The sequence below is a fragment of the Protopterus annectens genome, chromosome 13.part0 (assembly GCF_019279795.1).
Source record: "Protopterus annectens isolate FY-2018-M chromosome 13.part0, PAN1.0, whole genome shotgun sequence".
Lineage (NCBI taxonomy): Eukaryota > Metazoa > Chordata > Ceratodontiformes > Protopteridae > Protopterus > Protopterus annectens.
In genome coordinates this window covers 133384274-133406571 of record NC_056747.1, presented here as the reverse complement: position 1 = coordinate 133406571, position 22298 = coordinate 133384274, and the positions used below count along the sequence as shown (strand labels likewise).

At 41.9% G+C, this 22298-nt stretch overlaps 1 protein-coding gene across 1 annotated transcript in view; it reads left to right on the top strand.

The window, feature by feature from the left end:
• The window catches only part of NWD1 (NACHT and WD repeat domain containing 1), a 1242814-nt gene that overhangs the window by 1158783 nt on the left and 61733 nt on the right, over positions 1–22298 (top strand). Inside the window, exons 15-16 of the mRNA XM_044090721.1 lie at positions 12918–13194; positions 14304–14854. Coding sequence (XP_043946656.1) covers positions 12918–13194; positions 14304–14854 — 828 coding nt within the window. The remainder of the gene's footprint in view (positions 1–12917; positions 13195–14303; positions 14855–22298) is intronic.

Here is a 22298-nt window from a genome sequence, read left to right as displayed (position 1 = left end):
GCAAGGGATTACTTACTCCAGCTGTGCTTCCATCTGGAATATCAGTCAATTACAACAAATCACAACTCACACCACTGCCAAGTCTGGAGTTCATCATTACTCATCTGAATAGAGTGACTCAGATAGCCTCTCTTCCTCAGTCTCGAATAGACACCTTACAATCTCAGGTCAAGAAGATGATCCAAAATTCATCCCCTCCAGCCCAACTAATACTTCAGGCTTTGGGTTCCATGGCAGCCGCAGTCATTCTTGTCCCGCTGGCCGGGTTCCATATCAGAATCCTAGAATGGACTCTGTCATCTCAATGGTCCATTCTTCAACATCCATTATCCATGCCAATCAAGAGCACTCGAGAGTGCAAGAATTACCTGTTATGGTGGATTCATTCAGATCAACTCCACAAGGGCCTTCCATTTGTTCTTCCACTTCCCAAGGTCACAGTGACCACAGACACCTCCCAGCTCAGGTGGGGAGGGCACTACTTGGGAAGGATAGTCCAAGGTATATGGTCCCTTGAAGAGGTCAAGATGCATATCAATGTACTGGAGATGAGAGCTGTCCTCCTAGCATTTCAGGCTTTTCAAGACACTCTTCCTTCCAGGACATTTGTGATACAGATAGACAGTATGTCAGTAGTTTGGTGCATCAACAAAAAGGAGGAATCTTTGTTGAGAAGCTATTATAGTTTGGCAATGGGTGATCTCTTTCAATTGTTTTCTAATAGCAAAGCACATTCCAGGGAAATCCAACATGATTGCAGACAAGCTAAGCAGGTCCTTTCTTTTACCCCATGAGTGGTCCTTAAATGTCAATGTGGCAGAGAGAATTTTCTGTCAATGGGGCCAGCCATGCGGTGATTTTTTTGCTTTTCCCCTCAACGATAAATGCAGCAGTTCTTTGCCCTGAGCCTACCACCAAGAAAGTCACTGAGAGATGCGCTAGGTCACACTTGGCCCTCCGGTCTTCTCTATGCCTAGCACTCTGTGAGCCCACATTCCCAAATTTCTACAGAAAACATTCCATTTGAAGAGTACAGTTATTCTCATTACCCCTTACTTGTCTCACCAGATCTGGTTTCCCCTTCCTTCCTCTGGCCTCATCTTCTATATCCACCCTGGATTGTGGACCTGACTCCAGACCTCCTGTCTCACCCGACAGGCATGATTCACCTGGGCATATCAGGGCTCAAGTTGACCACATAGTTTCTCCAAATCCACTAATTGCTAGACAGCTGAGGCTCTCCTCCTCTGTCTGCCACATTTTGTTATCTTCCCAGTAGGCTTCAATAGAAAGATTTACAAGAGTAAATAGAAGAGATTTGTTCTTTGGGCTCTAAACAAAAACTTAAACCCCTATTCAGCACCTATTTCAACTGTCTTTGACTTTGTAGCTACAATTTTCAATGAAGGGGCTAGTTTCTCAACTATTAACGTCCAACTGGCAGCCGTTTCCAAACTTCATCTGCATGTAGACAAAGCTACTTTAGCTTTCTCTAAATTTTGCAAAGCTTTTCTCAAGGGAACGTTCCTTCTTAGACCCACTTTAAAAGATCCTACTCCTCTTTGGGATTTAAATATAGTGCTTCAAGCCTTGACTCAACAACCCTTTGAACCTTCAACCAAAACTGACCTTAAATTTTTGTTCTGGAAAACTTATTCCTAGTGGCTATAACCTCAGCTAGAAAAGTATCACAACTCCAGGCAATGTATTCAAAATCTAAAAACCAAGAACCAGACCACGAAAACCAACCAGAAGAAATGGAAGAAAATGGAAGAAAATTGTAGTCAAACAGCGGTTTATTCAAGTTGAATGTCACAAACACAAACAAAACATGAGTTAACCTAGATTTCATCCATATAACTTTTTCAGAACAAGAGTATAAGTAACAGCTGGAGTTTAAATATCATTCTCATTCACTTAATACTTCATTTAGTCAATCAATGGGTGGACCATTTAAAGAAATATTACTATAAATTTAAAATTAAAATGAATGATTTCTGTTAGAAATAACAACCGTTATGTATGTATTAAATATAGGAATAAAAACTCTTGTGATATAAATTATTTTTGTTTTTCTCCTTCAAGAGCTAGTGATATATCAGTACAAAATGAATGCACGATTCATGAACAGTCTAACATGCATTTGGATATAGGCTCTCTCCAGGGCAACATTGGGCGAAATGGTAAAGAAACAACACCAGATGAACATGAGGGGTTATTTGACTATTAAGACAACAATGTGGACAAATCAACGTTTCTCAAAGTAGTTTATTGGACTTGAGTATATATCTTTTAAACAAAACTTTGAACACTAATAATGTTAGGTTAATGAATAATATGGCAGTAGAATATCATGGTGAGTGTGATCAAATATTGAACTATGAAACTTTTTGCAGTACAAACGATGATGAACACAATATTGTTTTGTTTCAGGGTGATAATGGAGGGAATAATAATCAAACACCATTTAGTGAAATATATGGGCTTTTTGAGGATTCAGATAAAAATGTTGAGAAATGTACAGGTTTTCTGTCACACACAATGGATTTAAGTACATACACTGTGAATGAAAGGGTTATATTAATCAATGGTAAGAAAGTGGAGTTTTATGATAATTGTGACAAAATAATAACTCCTGGAATGAGTGGCAACGTAAATAGTAATGAATTTAATTGTCAAGTATGAGCTGTGCACAGTCGAGATTGTGAAAAAACATTAGAAAATATAATTATAAGCAATGATTTGAGTACAGTATTTGATTCAAATTGTTGTGAAATGTGTGAAGTTTTACAGGACAATATTTTAAATCAACCTATTATAATAGAGAATAATGCACGGGATTTCAAATTATATAATTATTCTAGTCATACATTCAACATTAGACATGCTAACCTACTAAAGGGGTTTTCTTTTGTGCCTTGTAGGAAAGGTAATTTAACAGACACATTAATTGATTTAAAGTTATTTGTTCGGAAGATGAACTTGAGGATGTTTTTTACAAATTCAGAGGTGCAATATGAACAAAGGAAATTATTAAAGCCTAGTAAATTTAACCCCCCAATGAACAACATGATAGCAATATTTGAGAAAACATGTGAACTAGACATAAGCGAATATTTTAAAGAACGTAAAAAACGTGATTACACGAACATGTCCTACGATGAATACCAATTGTTAAATGAGTTGGTTAAATTTGAACATGTACGTGTAATGAAACCTGATAAAGGTAATGGGGTGGTGATTGTAGACAAACATGATTATATAGACATGATGATGGCTATGTTGATGGAAGAGAGTTATATTGAAAGTAGTATTAATGAAATTAACATTGCACATCAAAAGTTGGACCTCATGTTAGATGACATGTTATTTCAAGGTCAGTTAATTGAAACAGAATATGAATTTATGCAAAATTCTAACCCCATGGTTAGTAATATTTTTGGGATAGCCAAATTGCATAAGGGGCTAAACAATGTTAGGTTTAGGCCCATTGTCGATGGTAAAAGAAGTAGAACATGTTTTATCAGTCAATATTTAGATTTTTATATGAAACAGGGTTTAACTACTTTTTCTTACATTACAAAGGATTCATGGAATTTTTTGGATAGGGTAAAATCTTTAAACATCAACAGCTACACTATTCTTCTTACCATCAACCTCTGCGATTTATTTACTGTTATCCCCATTGATACAGGATTAACATGGTTGGAGTATCAACTGATTAAAACAGGAAGATATGACCAGGATCAAATTAATGTTTACATCACACTAATGGAAGCAGTATTGAAAAACAATTTCTTGTTCTTTGAGGGACATTTTTTCAAACCAGTAATGGGAGTGGCTATGGGGGCCACTTGTGCCCCCATTTATGCTAACTACATCATGTCCTATTGGGAGCAGAGATATGTTTTTACCAGTGCTTATAGTCATTGTATAAAATTATATACCCGGTATTTGGACGACATATGTATTGCTTGGGAAGGTGGAAGAGGAGAATTGGAAGCCTTTATAAGGTACATTAACAACACAGCAGACTTTCTCAAATTTACATATGAATTTAGTTCTAATACAATAACATATCTAGATGTTAGATTGACTGTGGATAGAATTAACAAATGTTTGAGATCTAATTTTCATAGAAAAAACACTATCTGAAGTAAGTACTTCATTTGTCAGCAACCTTTGGGTCTTGGATCCGAACTCGGATCCGAGCCGGCAACTTATTTCATAGCTTAGAGATCCGAGCTCCTAGCTCCTCCCCTTACCCACAATCCCCTGCCAACCCTGACTGACCTCAGATCTAGTTTGCCGCTCTTGCGTACACTTCTAGATTCCTGAGATCCTGGTGTGTGGTAGTTAAGTGACAACTTTTTTGTTCCAAAAATCTATATTTTTTCACATTTTATTTATAGTTAACTGTTTGTGTGTGGTTAGGTTCCCTTTTTGTCAGTATACCTTTATTTTTTTTAGTGTAATTCCTCCCCCTCCTTTGCTGGTGCGTAGTGTGTGTGTGGACTGTTGTGTGTTGGGGCCTGGTCTGTGTGAGGTAGTTTAGTCATAGTTTTAAACCTTTTTTGTTGTTAAAAAAAAAAAAAAAAACTATGTCGGAGGCCCCAAAGCCTATTTTCTCAAAGTGCACCGAGTGTGGCCATAAGCTTTCACCGGCAGATGGCCACACTCAGTGTGTTCGGTGCCTTGGGGTTGAACACCTCTCCTCTGGGTGTTCTATTTGTGCGCCGTTCAACCCCAGGGCACTGAAAGACCGTAGGTCGAAGCTGATCCTGGCAGGACTTTTGCCCCTGGATCCGGCTTTGGCCTCCAGTACTCCCGTGGCACCACCCCAGTCCTCGGTGGCGGCCACTCCTGCCTCCCTCCCCCCGGCCGGGACTCAAACTCCCACTAAAGCGCCGGAGGAGAGGGAGGCCAGGAGGGAGAAAAGGAGGGAGATGCACCACAAGCGGCGGGCCGAGGCCTCCGCTTCAGCCCCCCCAGCTAAGTGGGCTTCTCCCTCCACGGCTTCCAGGTCTCCTCCTCCTCGGCTCCGATCCCCATGCTTTTTTTCGGGACCTGAGGAGGAGGAGACCTGATCTCCGTCGAGGTCATTGAGGCGGCACTCCCGGCCCGCCTCGGTGGCCTCGTCGAGATCTACCTACAGCCTTTCAGATGCGGACTTGGACCGGATGATGCGAAGGTTCATCCAGGCCCAGCTGCAGATGGGAGTGCTCATGCCTCCCCCCCTTTGGGGGGGAGCTCAACACCTTTTTTTGCCCCGATAGCTCCTTCTCCGACCCGCTTTTCGGGTTCGGAGCGTACGGAGCCGGGCATCGTTGGAGCCGGGGGTGGGTCGGCGCTGACAGTACTGGGTACTTTGGATCCGACTCTGCCCTCGTGTCTGTCGGGTCCTTCCTTGTCGGATCCGAGCTCTCGGAGCCGTGAGCTGAGCTTCGATCCGTGGGATTCTGTGTGCCTTCGGCTCCATCCAGGTTGGAGCACATGGGTCCTTCGGATCCGATGGTCTCGGTGCCGGTTCCGATCCCTCCATCGGATCCGAGTGGGAGTCGACTTTCGGATCCCAGAGAGAGCGACTCCCCCTCAGCCTTCGATGCAGTCGAGAGGGCTCTGTTGAGGGCATCTGGACACACGGCCCTTTCTTCGGCTCCATCCCGCACTCCCTCTCAGATGAGTCAGGCTTCCATCACCCGGCCTCAGGGACAGCCTGCTTCGATGTCTCAGGTCGTTCCCTTGGAGCAGGTCGTTGCTGGTGAGACCTCCTCGGACAGCCCCCCCGAGGATGGGCCTCATAAGCACAAGTGTAAGAGGAGACACGTGGACTCCCCCAAGTCTTTAACAGAAGACACGGACTTGGACGAAGGGGAAGGCCCCCCCTAGGTCCCCCCCCGAAGAGGTCTCCTTTGGAGACATCATGGAAATGCTCAGGATTAGGGGGGGTGGTCTGTCCCCAAGGCTTCCTCCGACGAGTCCGTGTTCCTGGAGGCATTCGAAGCAGGACCGTCTACCTCTTGGATGTCCCCTCCGGCCAATCCCCTGGTGAACCTTATTACCACCAGGGCGTGGAAGGAGCCGGACACTGTGGAGCCAGTTCCCAAATGCCCCGATATAATTATGAGCCCCCCTGCGGACAGATCCCACTGGAGCAAGGGTCCCCCCATAGATGCCATATTGACAGCGGCAGCCACCAAGTGGGAATTGGCTCAGGAGAGTCCCTCGGTCCATCCACCGAGCAGAGTCCCGCTCGATGGATCACCTGGGGAAGCGGGTTTTTAGTTCAGTGACCTTCTCAGTAAGGTCTCTGAACTATATGGCACATGTTATCAGGATGCAGCGAGACCTTATCAAAGAGTGCGCTGCTTCCCCCCCGGAGTCCATGTCGGCGGAGGACAAGCAATTGTACTCCACTCGCATGGCCACTCTAAGATCGATATCTAATACCTCTATGCGGTTGTTGTCCCATGCTACAGAGGGAGCCGCTAGAGCCAGCGGAGCAGGCCTAGTCATGAGGCGCCAGGCCTGGCTCCGACATTGTGACTTTGCGGAACCCTTTAAGGCATCATTTGCGAATGCCCCTTTTGATGGTTCTGCCTTATTTGGCAAGACCGTTCGCGACACTTTAGTCCAGAGCGAAAAGGATGGGAAGATGTTGTCTGCTGTCAGAGTCCGCTTCTCCACTCCCCAGAGGTCCTTCTCCAAGAACCAAAAGGGACAGAAGAAGATGTGGTTCCAGAAATCACAACATTCCCAGCCTGCTCCGGACAACCAGTCCTTCCGTGGCAGAGGAGGACAAGGAGGACAAGGAGGACGCTGCCCTAGAGGCAGAGGGGGCCCGAAGAATTTTGGGTCCAGGGAACCTTTCTCTGACCGACCCACGCAACAACCCTGAGGGGTTGCCCGGCTGCTCCACTCTGGAGGCAGTCAGGGGGTGTTTCTTGAAGCACCTGGCAGCTTGGGAGTCCATCACATCAGATCGCTGGGTGCTTCGTATCATATCCAGAGGTTACCAAATTCCCATATATCATGTCCCCAGAACCAAAAGCCTCCCCGATGTACCACCCAATCAGAGGGAGGCAGCAGCTGCAGAGATCCAGCAGCTGCTACAAAAAGGAGTCATCCAACCCATCCCCCCAGACCAGCTCGGATTAGGGTTTTACTCCAGGTTCTTTCTGGTGCCAAAAAAGACGGGGGACTTAAGACCAATCCTAGACCTCTCCCTTCTGAACCTGTCGGTAACCAAAGAAAAATTCTGAATGGTCATTCTTCAATCCATTCTCCCCCTACTGCGGGAGAACGACTGAATGTGCTCTATAGACCTCAAGGGTGTGTACTACCACATTCTTATAGACAGACGATAAAGGAGGTTTCTCCGCTTCTGGCTAGGAGCCAGTCACTACCAGTTCAGGGTCCTTTCCTTTGGTCTCACCACAGCCCCCAGGGTGTTTACCAAAGTATTAGCAGTGATAGCGGCCCACCTGAGACTCCAGGGAATGCAGGTGTTTCCATACCTGGACGACTGGCTCCTGACTTCCCCGACAAGGCATCTATTTTGCTCAGCGAGGGACTACTTCCTCCGGCTGGCCCCCCAGCTGGGCATCACCATCAGCATGAACAAATCCTCTCTTGCTCCTACCCAGGTGATAGAGTTTATAGGGGCCAAACTGGACACAAGAAATCTCCTAGCATTTCTGACCGCGGAACATCTTCAGAACCTGAGGCTGCATGTACAGGCCATCCTCCAATCTACAGCTCCACCGGTGGGATTGGTCCTGAGGGCTCTAGGCTCCATGGCGGCAGCAATTACTCTTTTGCCATTGGCTCGTCTGAACATGAGGGTGCTGCAATGGACCCTTCAAGTCCAATGGTCGTTTCATCGTTACCCCCTGAACCATCCTATTTCCATCAGCAAGGCATGCAGGACGGCTCTCGTATGGTGGCTCCAATCCCCGGATCTCCATACGGGGAGTCCTTTCTCCATGCCTCCTCCCCTCGCCACAGTGACCATGGACGCCTCTCGCCTTGGGTGGGGGGGCATTGCACAGGCAAGACAGTCTAAGGCACGTGGAACGACACAGAGACCCCCTTGTATATCATTGTCCTGGAGATGAGGGCGGTGCTATTGGCGTTGCAAGCACTACAGAACCTTCTTCCGGTAGGGACTGTTGCGATACAGACGGACAACATGTCAGTGATCTGGTACAGCAACAAACAGGGGGGAACCAGGTCCTATCCTCTTTGTCGAGAGGCCTTGAGAGTGTGGGAATGGGCGATTTCTACCAACCGCTTTCTTGTTGCAACACACATTCTGGGACGGTCCAACATACTGGCGGACAGACTCAGCCGCACCATCCTTTCCCCTTACGAGTGGTCTCTCAATCCCCAGGTAGCAAAGCGGATTTTTGCTGTGTGGGGGCAACCCTGTTGCGATCTCTTCGTCTCTCCCTCGAATACGAAATGCAACAACTACTTCGCTCTAATTCCCCCCGTCGGGGAATTCCCGAGAGACGCTCTGGTGCATGCTTGGCCCCCCTGTCTACTTTATGCCTACATTCCTCTGCCCTTGATGCTGAAACTCATACAGAAAGCCAGTCAGTTGGGGAGCAGGATGATCCTCATTGCCCCATTCTGGCCTCGTCAAACGTGGTTCCCTTACCTGTGGTCTCACCTGGTAAATCCGCCTTGGATTCTAGATCCCCTCCCGGATCTAATATCTCATCACCTAGACCTTCTGATCCCGAATGTGGACAACCTCAAGCTGACAGCGTGGCTGCTCCAGTTCCACTCCTAGTCAGGACTCCCAGAATCTCTTCACCGGTTAAAGCCATTCTCGTAGCAGCACATAAACCTTCCACTAGGAAAGTCTACCGTAGTAAGTGGAAACGCTTCTCCATCTGGGCGGAGAATAATAACTTAGACCCCTTCACAGCCCCGTTACCGTCTGTCTTGGAGTTCCTTACAGGTCTGTTCCATCAGGGGGCTAGCTGCTCTTTGGTCAAGGTTCAACAACAGTTATTTCTTATTACCATGTGGGGCATGAATCGGGCCCCTTGATTACTGCAAAATTGTGTAAGACCTTTCTCAAGGGTACTTTCTTGCTCAGACCTCCTATCAGGGAAATTGTACCCCCTTGGGATTTGGCTCTAAATTTTACAGGCCTTGACAGCTCCTCCTTTTGAACCAGCTGCCTCGGTCAATCTTAAGTACCTTTCTTGGAAAACGGCGTTCCTAGTCACTATTACTTCGGCGAAAAGAGTTTCCGAGCTTCAGGCCCTTTGTGTGAAACCCCCATACTTGGCCTTTCATCAGGATAGAGTGTACCTCAGGACCAATCCTTCTTTTCTTCCCAAGGTGGCTTCAGAGGCCAATATCAATCAGTCCATTAACCTACCAGTTTTCTTCCCTAAGTATCAGAACAAGGGAGAATACAAACTTCATTCCTTAGATGTGCACAGACAACTGCGCTTCTACATTCACAGGACTGCTGGTCATAGGCAATCCGACCAGTTGTTCATTTCCTTTTCCAAATTTAACCTAGGTAAATCTGTCTCTAAGATCACTTTATCACGATGGATCTCACAGTGTATTCCCTTGGCCTATGACACTTCTGGGAGGCCTGCACCTCAGGGAATTTGTGCGCTCTCTACTCATTCTGTATCTACCTCTGCAGCATTTAGATCTAGAGTTCCACTGAATGATATTTGTTCCGCGGCCACTTGGGCCTCATCTCATACCTTTATCAACCATTATAAGCTGGACATTATCTCCAGAGGGAGAGCATCCTTTGGCTCTGCAGTGATCCGGAACATCCTTCCATGATGGCCACCCAAGATTCAGGTAGCTGGGGACTCTGTCCCAAAGGTTGCTGACAAATGAAGTACCTACTTCAGATTAAGAAGTTATGTACTCACCATAACGTTCCATCTGAGTAGGTGACTTCATTTGTCTGCAACCATCCCCCTCTCCTTCCCCCTGGCCCTCAGACATTTTTCTTGTTCCTGTATGTCCTTCTATGGTATCCTTCGGGATGTATTAGCCTTCAGCTTTTTTGTATACGGGAAAACTTGATCTGAGGTCAGTCAGGGTTGGCAGGGGATTATGGGTAAGGGGAGGAGCTAGGAGCTCAGATCTCTAAGCTATGAAATAAGTTGCCAGCTCGGATCCGAGTTCGGATCCAAGACCCAAAGGTTGCAGACAAATGAAGCCACCTACTCAGCTGGAACGTTATGGTGAGTACATAACTTCTTATTTTCTAACTCCTATCTCCAATATGATAGTTGGCATCCTCAACATCAAAAAAGAGCAATTGTGAAAGGGCAAATGGTGAGGGCAGCCCGTATGGGTTAGTGACCATCAGGAATTTTTGGATGAAATTAATTATATGGTCAGTGTGTCTAGAAGTAGAGGCTACCCAGAGGACTTGTGCTTGAACTTCATGCACGAAATCAAACATAAAAGGGAAACTGGAGTTTATAAATCTGTACTAATGAAGGACAAAGATAAGAATTTCATGGATGAGAATATTGATATTCAAACTTGTGATACTGGTAGCAGTAAGGAGTTATCAAATTCACTATTATACATCACCACCTTCAACGATGATGTGGATTGGCTTGTATGGATGGTCAAGAAAAATTGGGGCATCCTAAAATTGGATAGAGATGTACGATTGAAAGTGGGGGGTGTCCCACAATTTGTGTTTAGAAAAGATCAATATTTGAAAAAGATCTTGGAAAAAGGACCTCCTTCTAAGTCAATTGTAAGTGGTAAAAAGTTAGGGAATTTTAAATGTGGGAGGTGATCTATTTGCCAATATATATTACATACAGACACTTACATTAAGATTAATAATTATTCTGTACCCATCACAGGACACTTTGATGGCTACGCTCAAAATGTAGTATATGTGGCTAAGTGTCAGAAGAGCCCAGTATTTTATGTGGGAAAAACATCTAGGTATTTTAGAGAGAGAATCAGAGAGCATATACTGGACATCAGGCATTTTAAGTCTACTAATGCCTTAGCTAGGCATATTACTGCCAACAAGGAACACAGTTTTAAATTTTGTGTGATTCAACAGATTAAAAATGATGTTCAAGGTAGGACACTAGATGTCCACTTGGACATATGTGAATTAAAATGGCAATTAAGATTGGATGCCCAAAATTATCCTGGTATAAATGACTATGTAAGCATTGCTCCTTTATTAAAGTTGAAACATATTTTAGGAAGAAATTAATGAATTTTATAACCTTTAACATGTATTTTGATGGTTTGTGTGTGAATATTTATATTTATATATTTATATACATATACATATTTATTTATATATTCATGTTTTTTTTATGTATTTGATATATAATGTTTTGGTAATTTATATCACAAGAGTTTTTATTCCTATATTTAATACATATATATAACAGTTGTTATTTCTAACAGAAATAATTCATTTTAATTTTAAATTTATAGTAATATTTCTTTAAATGGTCCACCCATTGATTGACTAAATGAAGTATTAAGTGAATGAGAATGATATTTAAACTCCAGCTGTTACTTTTACTCTTGTTCTGAAGAAGTCCTATGGATGAAACCTAGGTTAACTCGTGTTCTGTTTGTGTTTGTGACATTCAACTTGAATAAACTGCTGTTGGACTACAATTTTCTTTCATTTTCTTCAATGTCTTTGAAATCCCCTTACCAAATTTTCACAAAGACAGGGTGTCTTTAAAAACTAATCCATCTTTTCTACTTAAGGTAGTTTCTGAGTCAAATATTAACCAGATCATTAATCTTCCAATTTTCTTTCCTTACTTCTCAGATAAAGGACAATATAAGTTACATCTCTTTGATGTGCATAGACAATTTCATTAAAACCTTCATAAAACTAAAGACTTAAGAAAATCTGAACAATTGTTTGTTTCCTTTTCTACTACCAAAGCAGGCAGCCCAGTACCTAAAGTTACATTGGCTAAATGGTTGACAGATTGTATCACCTTTATCTATGGAAAATTGGGTTTGCCTTTACCAAAACCTCCTAGAGCCCATTCCACTAGGTCTATGGCATCTTCTTCAGCTTTTTGGTCGACAGCATCTTTGGATAATATTTGTGCAGCCACAGCATAGGCTAATCCTCATACCTTTACTGCTCATTACAAATTGGATTTGGTCTCTAGGGGTAGAGCAGCCTTTGGCTCAATGGCAGTCCAGAATATCCTTCCTTAGGGTCCTCCTGTGATTGTGGTAGATGGGGGCTGTGTCCCATCAGTTGAGGTATGAATGAAAATGACAACATCAGATTAAAAAGTTATGTACTCACCAAAACATTTCATGTGTGTTGTCCATTTTCATTCTTCCTCAACTTCCCTCCCTCCTACCCCTCTTTTATCTTCTACTGGAAAGATCAAGGAGTATTATAGGAACCTCTGTTCCTTGTTTGAACTCCAGCTTCCTTTTTCATGTTCTGCCACTGTCTTGTTATATCTAGGGGCAGCAAACCTTACCTGAGGTATGTTAGGTTGGTGGGGCATTATGGGTAAAGGGAAGAGCTCAAGAGTTCTAGGATTCTACACTGTGGAAAAAGTGGCCAAGTCAGATCCGAGTTTTGGATCCAAACCCATCAGTTCAGGAAGAATGAAAATTGACAACACAGATGTAATGTCATGGTGAGTACATAACTTTTTAGTTTTTGCACTTCTTTGTTTTGTTTAATTACATTGGTGTGCAGTACAAAACTGGATCAGGTCAGGACACATTATTTATTATTTGACTCACTTTTTAAGAGTATGAAATAAAGCATGGTGCACAGAGTGAACACAATGTTTTTGTACAATGAAACAGTGTGATGCACAGAGTGAATTTTGTGCAGATGGCATTCAATGCATTTTTATCATCAGTATTTCTGTGACATTTAGGTATGGAGTCTGTCAAAAGAAGGCATCTTATTGGACTCATTAGAAGGAATGGGTGCACCAGTCACGGCCCTTGCCCTTTGTGGTGGGACTTTGTTTTCTGCTTCCCAAACTGCCTACTACCTCAAGCTTTGGAATCTGGATTATGATCAGAGGCACAAGACTTTAGCACCTTTCCAGGACCGGAGTGGGCTTACAGCCATTTCTGACAATGGAAACTTTGTATATTTTCCTAAAACTGGTAACAGAAGAAAAATCATTGTGTGGGACTGCAGTGAAGGTAAAGGATTCAGTAGCTTAAAATATTTCTGTATGTGTTTGAAGAGAATGGTATGATGTCCCTACATCAGAGTAAACCATATTTATTATTTTTATCACTAGGAACTGTAGTATTTTGTGTGCTCACTGGTATAACACATTTTACCTTTTCATAAATAATTGTTTTTAATTTGAGGGGTTGCTGTAACCACTGGTAGATGCCCATAAGGCATTGAGAGTGTCATTTGATCAAGATCTTCAGCAGGCAAATATATGTTGGGGCAATGAACCTGGGGAATATCTTCAGTTTCTGTGGAGCAGAGCAGGTAGTAAACAGTGCCTTGAAGAATATGGAAAGTAAACACTGTGGTAGTATTGCTGCATGGTGAAGGGGGAGGGGAAGAAGAATCATGCACAGAATGTTAGCACCCAGCACAAGAGCAACATAATTCTGTGTGCTTACTTGTGCAGTAAGCTGGATTTCATTTATGAAGACATCAACCACTCACTGTAGAAATGAACCACAGCTACCTATAGGTCCAGCTAGACAGTTGGTTGGTACATAGCCTGACCTCCCCTGCTCCTGCCAACTACCACCTGTCAGCAAGCAAACACACACACACGCACGCATGCACACACACACGTTTGACTGGTGGTCGGATGAATGAAATGCAGATGAAACTGTCATACCTAGTAGAGCTGGGTTTGATTCTCAAACTCCAGCTATGCACTGCTACATGCACATTAAGTATTACTCTGCTTTTAATAATTGCTGTATTATTCTGTATTTGTGATTTTATCCTATAACTATATTTTACAGTGCTGACTTTTGTTTTACCTTGAAATTTCCTGTCAGGTCTCACTGTAAATTGGCCTAGTTCAGCTGTACTAATCTGGGTAATAATTTTTAATTATTTTATGCAGTCCTCTTCAAAAGTCTCAGATCTGACCAGACACTATATTTCTTGGGTTTTGGGTCATCCTTGAGAAAAACAAATCATTCTTGTATAGTCTTCATCATAATAATAATAATTAATGAATTAAAAAATAGTGCATTGATGCATAATGTTTATGAGATGAAACACACTGATTTGCAAATTTTTTCTTTTTTTTTAATTTTTGCTCTTTCAGGTAAAATGATGGACACATTAGATGTTTCTTCACCCGTCAGCTGTCTGGAGGTTGCCAATAACAAAAGACTACTGTTTTGTGGTTTGGTCTCGGGGACTGTGCTTGCATTCCCACTAGACGCCAGGCAGGATACTTTGTGCATCCCACCCCCTGAGATGCTGCATCCAGTGAGTGCAATTGGCATTAGTAAACAGGATGAAAGACTAGCAGTAGCCTATGAGAACTGTATCTTTGTGTTCAACATCAGTCCTGGGGAACCATATCCCGTTATCGATGGGCCTGCTTATCAATATTCTACTGCAGGTCCAAGTGTTATTTCAAGTATTGCAGTACTTACAGATTACCGAGTATTATATGGTCTCACAAATGGGGAACTCTGCCTTTACCATTGTATGGATTCAAAGAACATTCCCCTACAGGCACATGGCAGTAAAGTCACATGTCTGGAGACAAGTAATAGTGAGCGGCATGCTTTGAGTGGCTGTGAGGATGCCACACAACGACTGTGGAACCTTCATCTTTGCCAGTGGGACCATGAAATGCAATACAAGGTGCAGTATGCATTCAAAGTGTTATTTAAAGCAGAAAATACTTGTTTGTTGCAAAACTAGCATAAAAGACTATATACATTGCAAAACTAGTTTAAAAGATTATACAGTTTCAGGCTACCTTAAAAATGTAATTTATAAACCCATAAGCATTTCATGTCCCCTTATCTGAAACCATGTAGTCAAAAGGGTATAACATTTGGCTTACAGATGGAGAAGCTTCAGGTTCAAACCTACTTTATACAAAATTCAAAAAGTATTAATTTTGCAATGTGTAGTCCTGGCTAACTTGCATCATATACCGATATGCCAGTACTGAAATAAGTAAAAGCAGAATCTTAAGGAAAATTAAATGCATTGAGTAAACTAAACTATTCTAGACAAACAAAATGTAAACAAAAATGCATTATGTCTTGAATTTAATATAATCTACGTAAGATATATATATTCTACACTTCCAAAAGTAATCCTCCACATTGTGGCACAGAGTGATAAACTCCAGGGTAAAATCCAGACTGCCCAATATTAATGGCTTGGAAGCTAACGGGACTGGGTTGAGGAGTGGGGGAACAAGTGGCTGATGCTGGCTCAGCTACCCTGGGGGGAGGGAGGCAATAGGGGCTACTGCACTGCTGACCCCGATGGGGGTGTTGATGGATTGCAGAAGCTGTTATTGGACAGTGCGGCATGCTACATGTAAGCCATGAGGTGTGCACGTTTAGAGAAAGCATGTATGTAAACCTCTTAGAGCAGCAGCATATAAGGAAGCCACCAGTTGCAATGGGGATGGATTTAACTACTTGGGAGAGGGAGCCCATATTAACATAGGATGGCCTACTCTGTAACAGCTGACTCTTGCCTCTTGAGGGAACAAATGGGCAGTTGAGGCTCTCACCCTATATATGGAATGAATGGCTATAGGTCTGTCACACTGACCAGGAAAGAAATGTGAGTCTGGCTATCATGCCTGTAGGAGGTACAAATGGATTAATTGCTTGAAGGGAGGAGTGTGTGGTGGTGGTTGCAGGTGGGGTGGTAAAAAAATTACAGAATTAATAACTTTACTTGTTGCATACACTCTCAGGTCTCAGACTACCTCCTTACTAACAACCTCCTTTCCAATACTCAGCATGGTTTCCGACCAAACCATAGCACCACCACTGCCTTACACTCCTTTACTAACACTATCCTTCAGCATAAAAACAATGGCTATCTCTCCTCTGCTACTTTCCTAAACCTATCTAAAGCATTTGACATGGTCCCACACAAACAACTTATCTCTGTCCTCAGTAACCTATCCTTTTCACAATCAGTCACCAACTGGTTTCAGAGTTACCTGTCTGTCCGCCAACAATCTCTTGTATGGCAGAATGACATATCTCCCCAACTACCTGTCTCCATAGGGGTTCCCCAAGGATCCATCCTTGGACCCCTACTCTTCTCACCAATAATCTAGCCTCTGCCACCAAACATGGCACACTCATACAATACACAGATGACTCAACCATCATCTGCTCAGCCCAGTCCCTACCCAAACTGCAAAAAGTCACACAGGAAGCCTTTTCCTCTGTTGAAACTTGGTTATCCGATGCCCAATTAATACTCAACCCAAACAAAACTAAACTACTCATCTTCCAACCCACCAAACATACTCAAAACAACTCTCACCTTAACATCACAGCAAAAGACAACACCACTATATACCCAACTGAACACACCAAATTGCTAGGAGTGGAAATAGACAATAAACTAAAATTTGACATTCACATATCCATGACCATAAAAAAAGTCCACAAAAAACTAGGAGCGATATACAGAAATAAGCAACTTCTCACCAAAGCAGCAAAGATTTCAATAGCAAATTCCCACCTTATCTCCACCCTACTTTATGCCTCTCCAATATATACCAACCTAAGGCAATGTGATCTAAACAAGCTAGAGACCTGTAACAACAAACTCGCCAAATTCGCCACAGGGGCATCCTACCATAGTCACCACTGTCTCTCACTTGCTGAACTGGGCTGGCTTGAACTCCCTCACCTCCTTCAGTGGTATCAACTCTCACTCGCCCACAAACTAGTAAACCATCCACTAAATGTCCCATCCCTCCAGAATCTACTCCAACCCTATCGCACTACCAGACCACTAAGATCCAGCAACAAAAATCACTTGCAGATCACTAAAGCCAATAACTCTGCTAGTGAAGCACTATTCTCTTGCACCATAGCCAAATTATGGAACTCCCTCCCACCCACAATTACCTCCATACCATCATGCACCCACTTCAAAACTTTACTAAAAGCGCACCTAAAACATGCTGGCTATGCCCTTGCAACTCCCACTCTAATATCACCCACCCCATCCAACCACTACCTTTCTTTCCACTCCACTAACTACCTTGATTAGAGCAAGCTCAGATACTCATAAGCCAGTACTTATTATACAGCAGGAACTTCTTGTAACATTTGTTAATGTCTGTTATGTACTTCACAGATAAAGATTCTAGTTGTCTACTGATGTACTATGTTCTTCATCTGTAAATATGTTGTAAGTAATTGCTATGTAAATTGTTAATCGCTATGTAATCCAATGTAACTACTGTCTGTTTATTTTAACTGTGGAGCTTTTCTCCCCGGGCCTCCGCTGAAAATGGACCTACGTCAAGTCGGACACTCCCGGTCAACAAATATAAATAAATAAATAAATTCATTATAGATGAACAAATCCACCAGGAAGTAACACACGCACATAATATGTACACATGACAATCAATCAAAAATGTCTTTAGTCGGCTAAAAGACAAGCTATGTAGTTTAGTCAACAAGAGGACAGTTAAATAGCAGTAGTCATATGGAGCAAGACTGCATAGTAATGGGTAGGGAAATGTCTGCTTTCACCTCAATTGTGTGATCTTAGAGTTAGTATGCATGTGTGTTTATATATAAAGTAGCAGGGCTGTGAACAATGCAGTCTTCCACATGGAGGCACATGAGACTTGCTCCCCTGCAAAAATAAAGAGAAAAAAACATATGTCATCTAATGCAGATGTTAACATATTAACATATTTGGGTTACTGGTTAGTTAAAAAGAGTGCATGAGTAGTAATAAAATATGCTGTTACTGTTTATTTTGGGGGGAAGGATGTATGGTGCTTTGCTATGTTTCAGTACAACCTGGTATGTATTATGGAAGTCATTAGATTCGCTACTGTTTGCTGTTGTATTCAACATAAATGTCATTGTGTTGACATAAATTATATTGATTTGGTATTTTGACCAATCCACATGTAACAGAACAACTGGAACAATTTAACAGTTAACACTTTAGAATAAAATAAAAAATAGATATTTCTCAAAGCCAGACATGCACAAGGTTTCACAACCCAAGTGCTTCTTTTGATATCTAATGAATTAATTAGAAGCCAGACTCTGTGCATTTGAGGCCTAAAATACAATTCAAGTATTAAAAGACAGAAATCATGTAAATTATTAATTATATTACATAATTTTTGATGAGTTTTGTTTAAGATTAAAATGAAAGGCACATTAAAACCACTTGATAATGCTGTTCATTTTGGGGACTAATGGTGAGAGTCCATATTCCCTAACCCTCTAAATAATTACCTTTCAAAACACAAGGCTAATTTTCATAAAAGCCACCTTCAGCAGATAAAACCTGTCGTCCCATAAAATATAAAAGTATGTTGCACTTTGGATGATGAAATGAGAGAAGGCAGGACAATGAGAAACCTAGAGATGTAGAGAGAGATTTATGAGCTGTAATCTGTTATTCTACAAATGCCTCTTTAACTAACATAAGACTGTTTATTGCTTAAATCTTTTTTTGGCTAAAAGAGGTATTGACAAACACTGTCTGCAATTGTAAATGGGCAGGGATACTATGAAAACACATACTAGAGTTGTATACAATTCAGAAAATACATGCAAATGTGGAGTTATGACCACTCAGCCTTTGAGCACCTGGAATAGGCCAGGTATACAGCATATAGGTAAATTAGAACCAGGAAACCTATCTGGACTTCATAAACAATAGATCAATAGAGTATGAGTCTCCATAACTGAAAACCATAAAGGAATGCGACACACAGAATATCCGAACAATTGCCTAGTCCACCTGCAATGGAGATGCATTACCCAGCATAACATGAGTGAGCAACACCAGCAGCATGTTTTTTGTGAAACAGTTGATATTTCCAAAAACTTACATAGACAGATCATGGAGCATAGCAGCAGTGTACAATGCACACAAGCACCATACAAAAAACACCCTTATTTCATGCCCACAACACATGCATACCACAAATATTCCATCAGTAATAAGAGAGCATCAGTTCCCATCATTATAATATATGCAAACCATTTATATTCTTGTTATGGCAAGTGGGTAATAAACATCTGTGAAGCATTCCTGACATTGACTGTAGAACAGTAAGATGAATTAACACATCACAAAATACTGATGCATGGATTGCTTTTCACACCTACACAAAACAATGCAGCCTGGGTGCAGAGCAGAATAAGGGTGATACATTATGCCTGTTACAAGTGTTATATGAAAACCTGTCAGTATTTGCATTCTATGATGTTGTACTGCTGGTTAACATTTGTAACAGCTTGTGCTAAATAGATTGTAAGGACTACAGCAAGTTCCATGTTTAAACAAGCAAGAGATGTCACACGATACATACAACATTATATGCATGCTGATAGTTAAGGCTGACAATCTTCATTACAGCAGATGCTGTCGTCACTCACAATCCAGACAACTTTGTTTTTGTTGAAACTCTCAGCTTGCAAGCTTCCTCCTCCAGATACTGCATATGCCTACATAATTTGAGTCCTATACAGTACAGGTGCATATCCCAACTACCACACTTCACCATTGGTGACAGAGACATGTTTGTTCATCTGAAATGCCATCCACAGCACACTGGCATACAGCACTTGGTGCATACCATCTCACGGTTTGGTCTGACTCTTTGCATGGTTCAGTATTGGTTTGGGTCCTCTGTAATAGTCAGTGCAGCAGTAGCAGCACACCTTCTGTTAATGAATGACACTCTTCATAGAAATCCACACCATATCCAGAGCTGGCCTTAGGTAAACTGATGCCCTAGGCAAAAGGATCCATGGCGCCCCCTTACTTGCTACCCACTCCATCCTGGCCTAGTCATACAATCCAGATTACGTTTTTATTTTGGTCCTTTTTCCTCACAATTCTTGCTGTTCATTTTTTTTCTTGTAGTCATTCAGTCATTCATTCAATATGCTGTCTACATGCAATGCAAGTCTGCACTCTGATAACTGTCAGGTGAAACAACTGCATTAAGCAGGGGGTCTGGGGGCCATGATGATTCTACATGTTCTGAGATGCATTTTAGAGTTTTTTAAAAATACATTTCATCTATCGATGGCCTTGATGAAAACCACGATTTAGGAAAAAAATACAGTCTTAGTCTTTAACTTTGTTTTTTTCTGCATACTTTCAACACACACTAACTGACCAAGACTATTCTGTAGTAACTAAATTAAGCTGGGGGTCTGGGACCTGCTAGAGTACCAGAAACCAGGGGGTTATAGATGCTCTAAGATGCATTTTAGAGCTTTTTTCTAACCTTTTGCTCCAATGATAACCTGAACAAAAATCATGCATATGAAAAAGAAATTCAGTCTTACTTTTTTATTTCAAGGAAAAAGTAAGTTGTAGCCAGGTATTAATGCTAAACACTGGTTCACAGTAACTGAGAATACAAATGCTTGTGTGAATACATGATCATATTTTGGACTAGTATCTGCCTCCTTAACCCTCTCAAAATAGGTAGTCACTTTCTGATTATCCCCCTCTGGTGTTAAATCAAAGTGAAATTAAGGTAGAAAATGCCCACAGTCCTTTATTGCAAGCCACTGCTGTCATATGGATATACTGCATTCCTCTTCACCCTCTACCGCCAAAAGGCAACAACTTGTTCTGTACATTTCTGATGTCAGACCAGGGCAATACTGGAAAAAAAACAAATAGATGGTAACATATTTGCTATAAGACATACATAAACAGCATGGTTCTTTACTCTTCTGCAGAAGATAAGCACCTGTATGTACATCAGATGTTTGACTGTGAGGAAAATGAAAAAAAATATATATATTATAATAATGTTTCCAAATTGTCATGTCTAGACAATACAGTGCTCCTTAAAAACTATGGTGGCCCTCTGTGGACCCCTCAGACATTTGTGTGGAAAGTTAAAGATATAATGACCAGACTGTCCCCAGCCCGACACAAGATATAGTGACCTCAGATGTTTGGGAGGAACATTAAAGAAATAATGACTTTGTCCCCAGCACACAGCACAAGTGTAGCAACTTTCTGTGTACATCTATTGGCAGGACTGGTTTTAGACTAGGTAGAGTTCAAGGCAGAATTAACTACTAAGCCTGTGTCAAAATCCACTTATACAGCCTTGGTGCATGGAGGCCATCAGCCCCAAGAAATTCTGAATGTCTTGGTATTCTGTGATGCATTTTATGCCCTATTTTTATTTATTTATTTATTTGGTTACAGTTAGCACTCAAGCAACCGGCACTCTTAAGCAACCGACATTTGATTGCCTCGTATGCTGGCATAAGAACCAATAAAAAATCCCAAAGGGGAACCTTTTCTGTTCAATGCAGAACAGTGGGAACAGCCCGCCGTTCCACATTGAGTAGAAGTCGCTCTGATTTGTGATTTTTGATTGGCTTGTATGCTGGTATGTGAGCCAATAAAAATCCCAAAGGAGAGCCTCTTCTGTTCAATGCGGAACAGCGGGCTGTGAGACATTACTGTATTTATTTATGTATTTATTTGAGAGTTTACTATTTAACTAAGCAACTGACAAGAAAGTCAGTTACTTTCAACCAGATAACCAAAACAAGAAGTTGCAGCCACTTCTATGTACAATTCAGATGTCTTTTGTGATAAATGAGGATAGACATATAATGTATTTCACCTTTGTTCCAAACAAACCTTTGCTACATTACAATATTGCTTGTTGTTTCATATAAATTACATAAGTAATGCCACAATAATAAGCAAACAGCAGCAGACAACTATTAATTTTCCTCCACATACAGCCACAGCAATTATGCCTAGTCTGCCTGTGCAGATCAGATGACCTATTAAGTAATCCATATTACATCACATAAATGCACACCAGTCCTGCAAAGCCAGATAGTCACTTTTTAAACTGTGATTACAAGAGGATTAGTTACTTTCATCCAGCCAACCCCAACCACCCATCCAGCAGTTTTATGGCTATGTAATATTCTTCCATCTCCACATAAACTAGTTACCAGCTTGCCACACATTAAAGTATCCCAAGTTGTTCCACACAAATCTTTAAGACAGAAATTTGGAAAAAATATCTGCTTGATTGCTGCGAGTATCACAG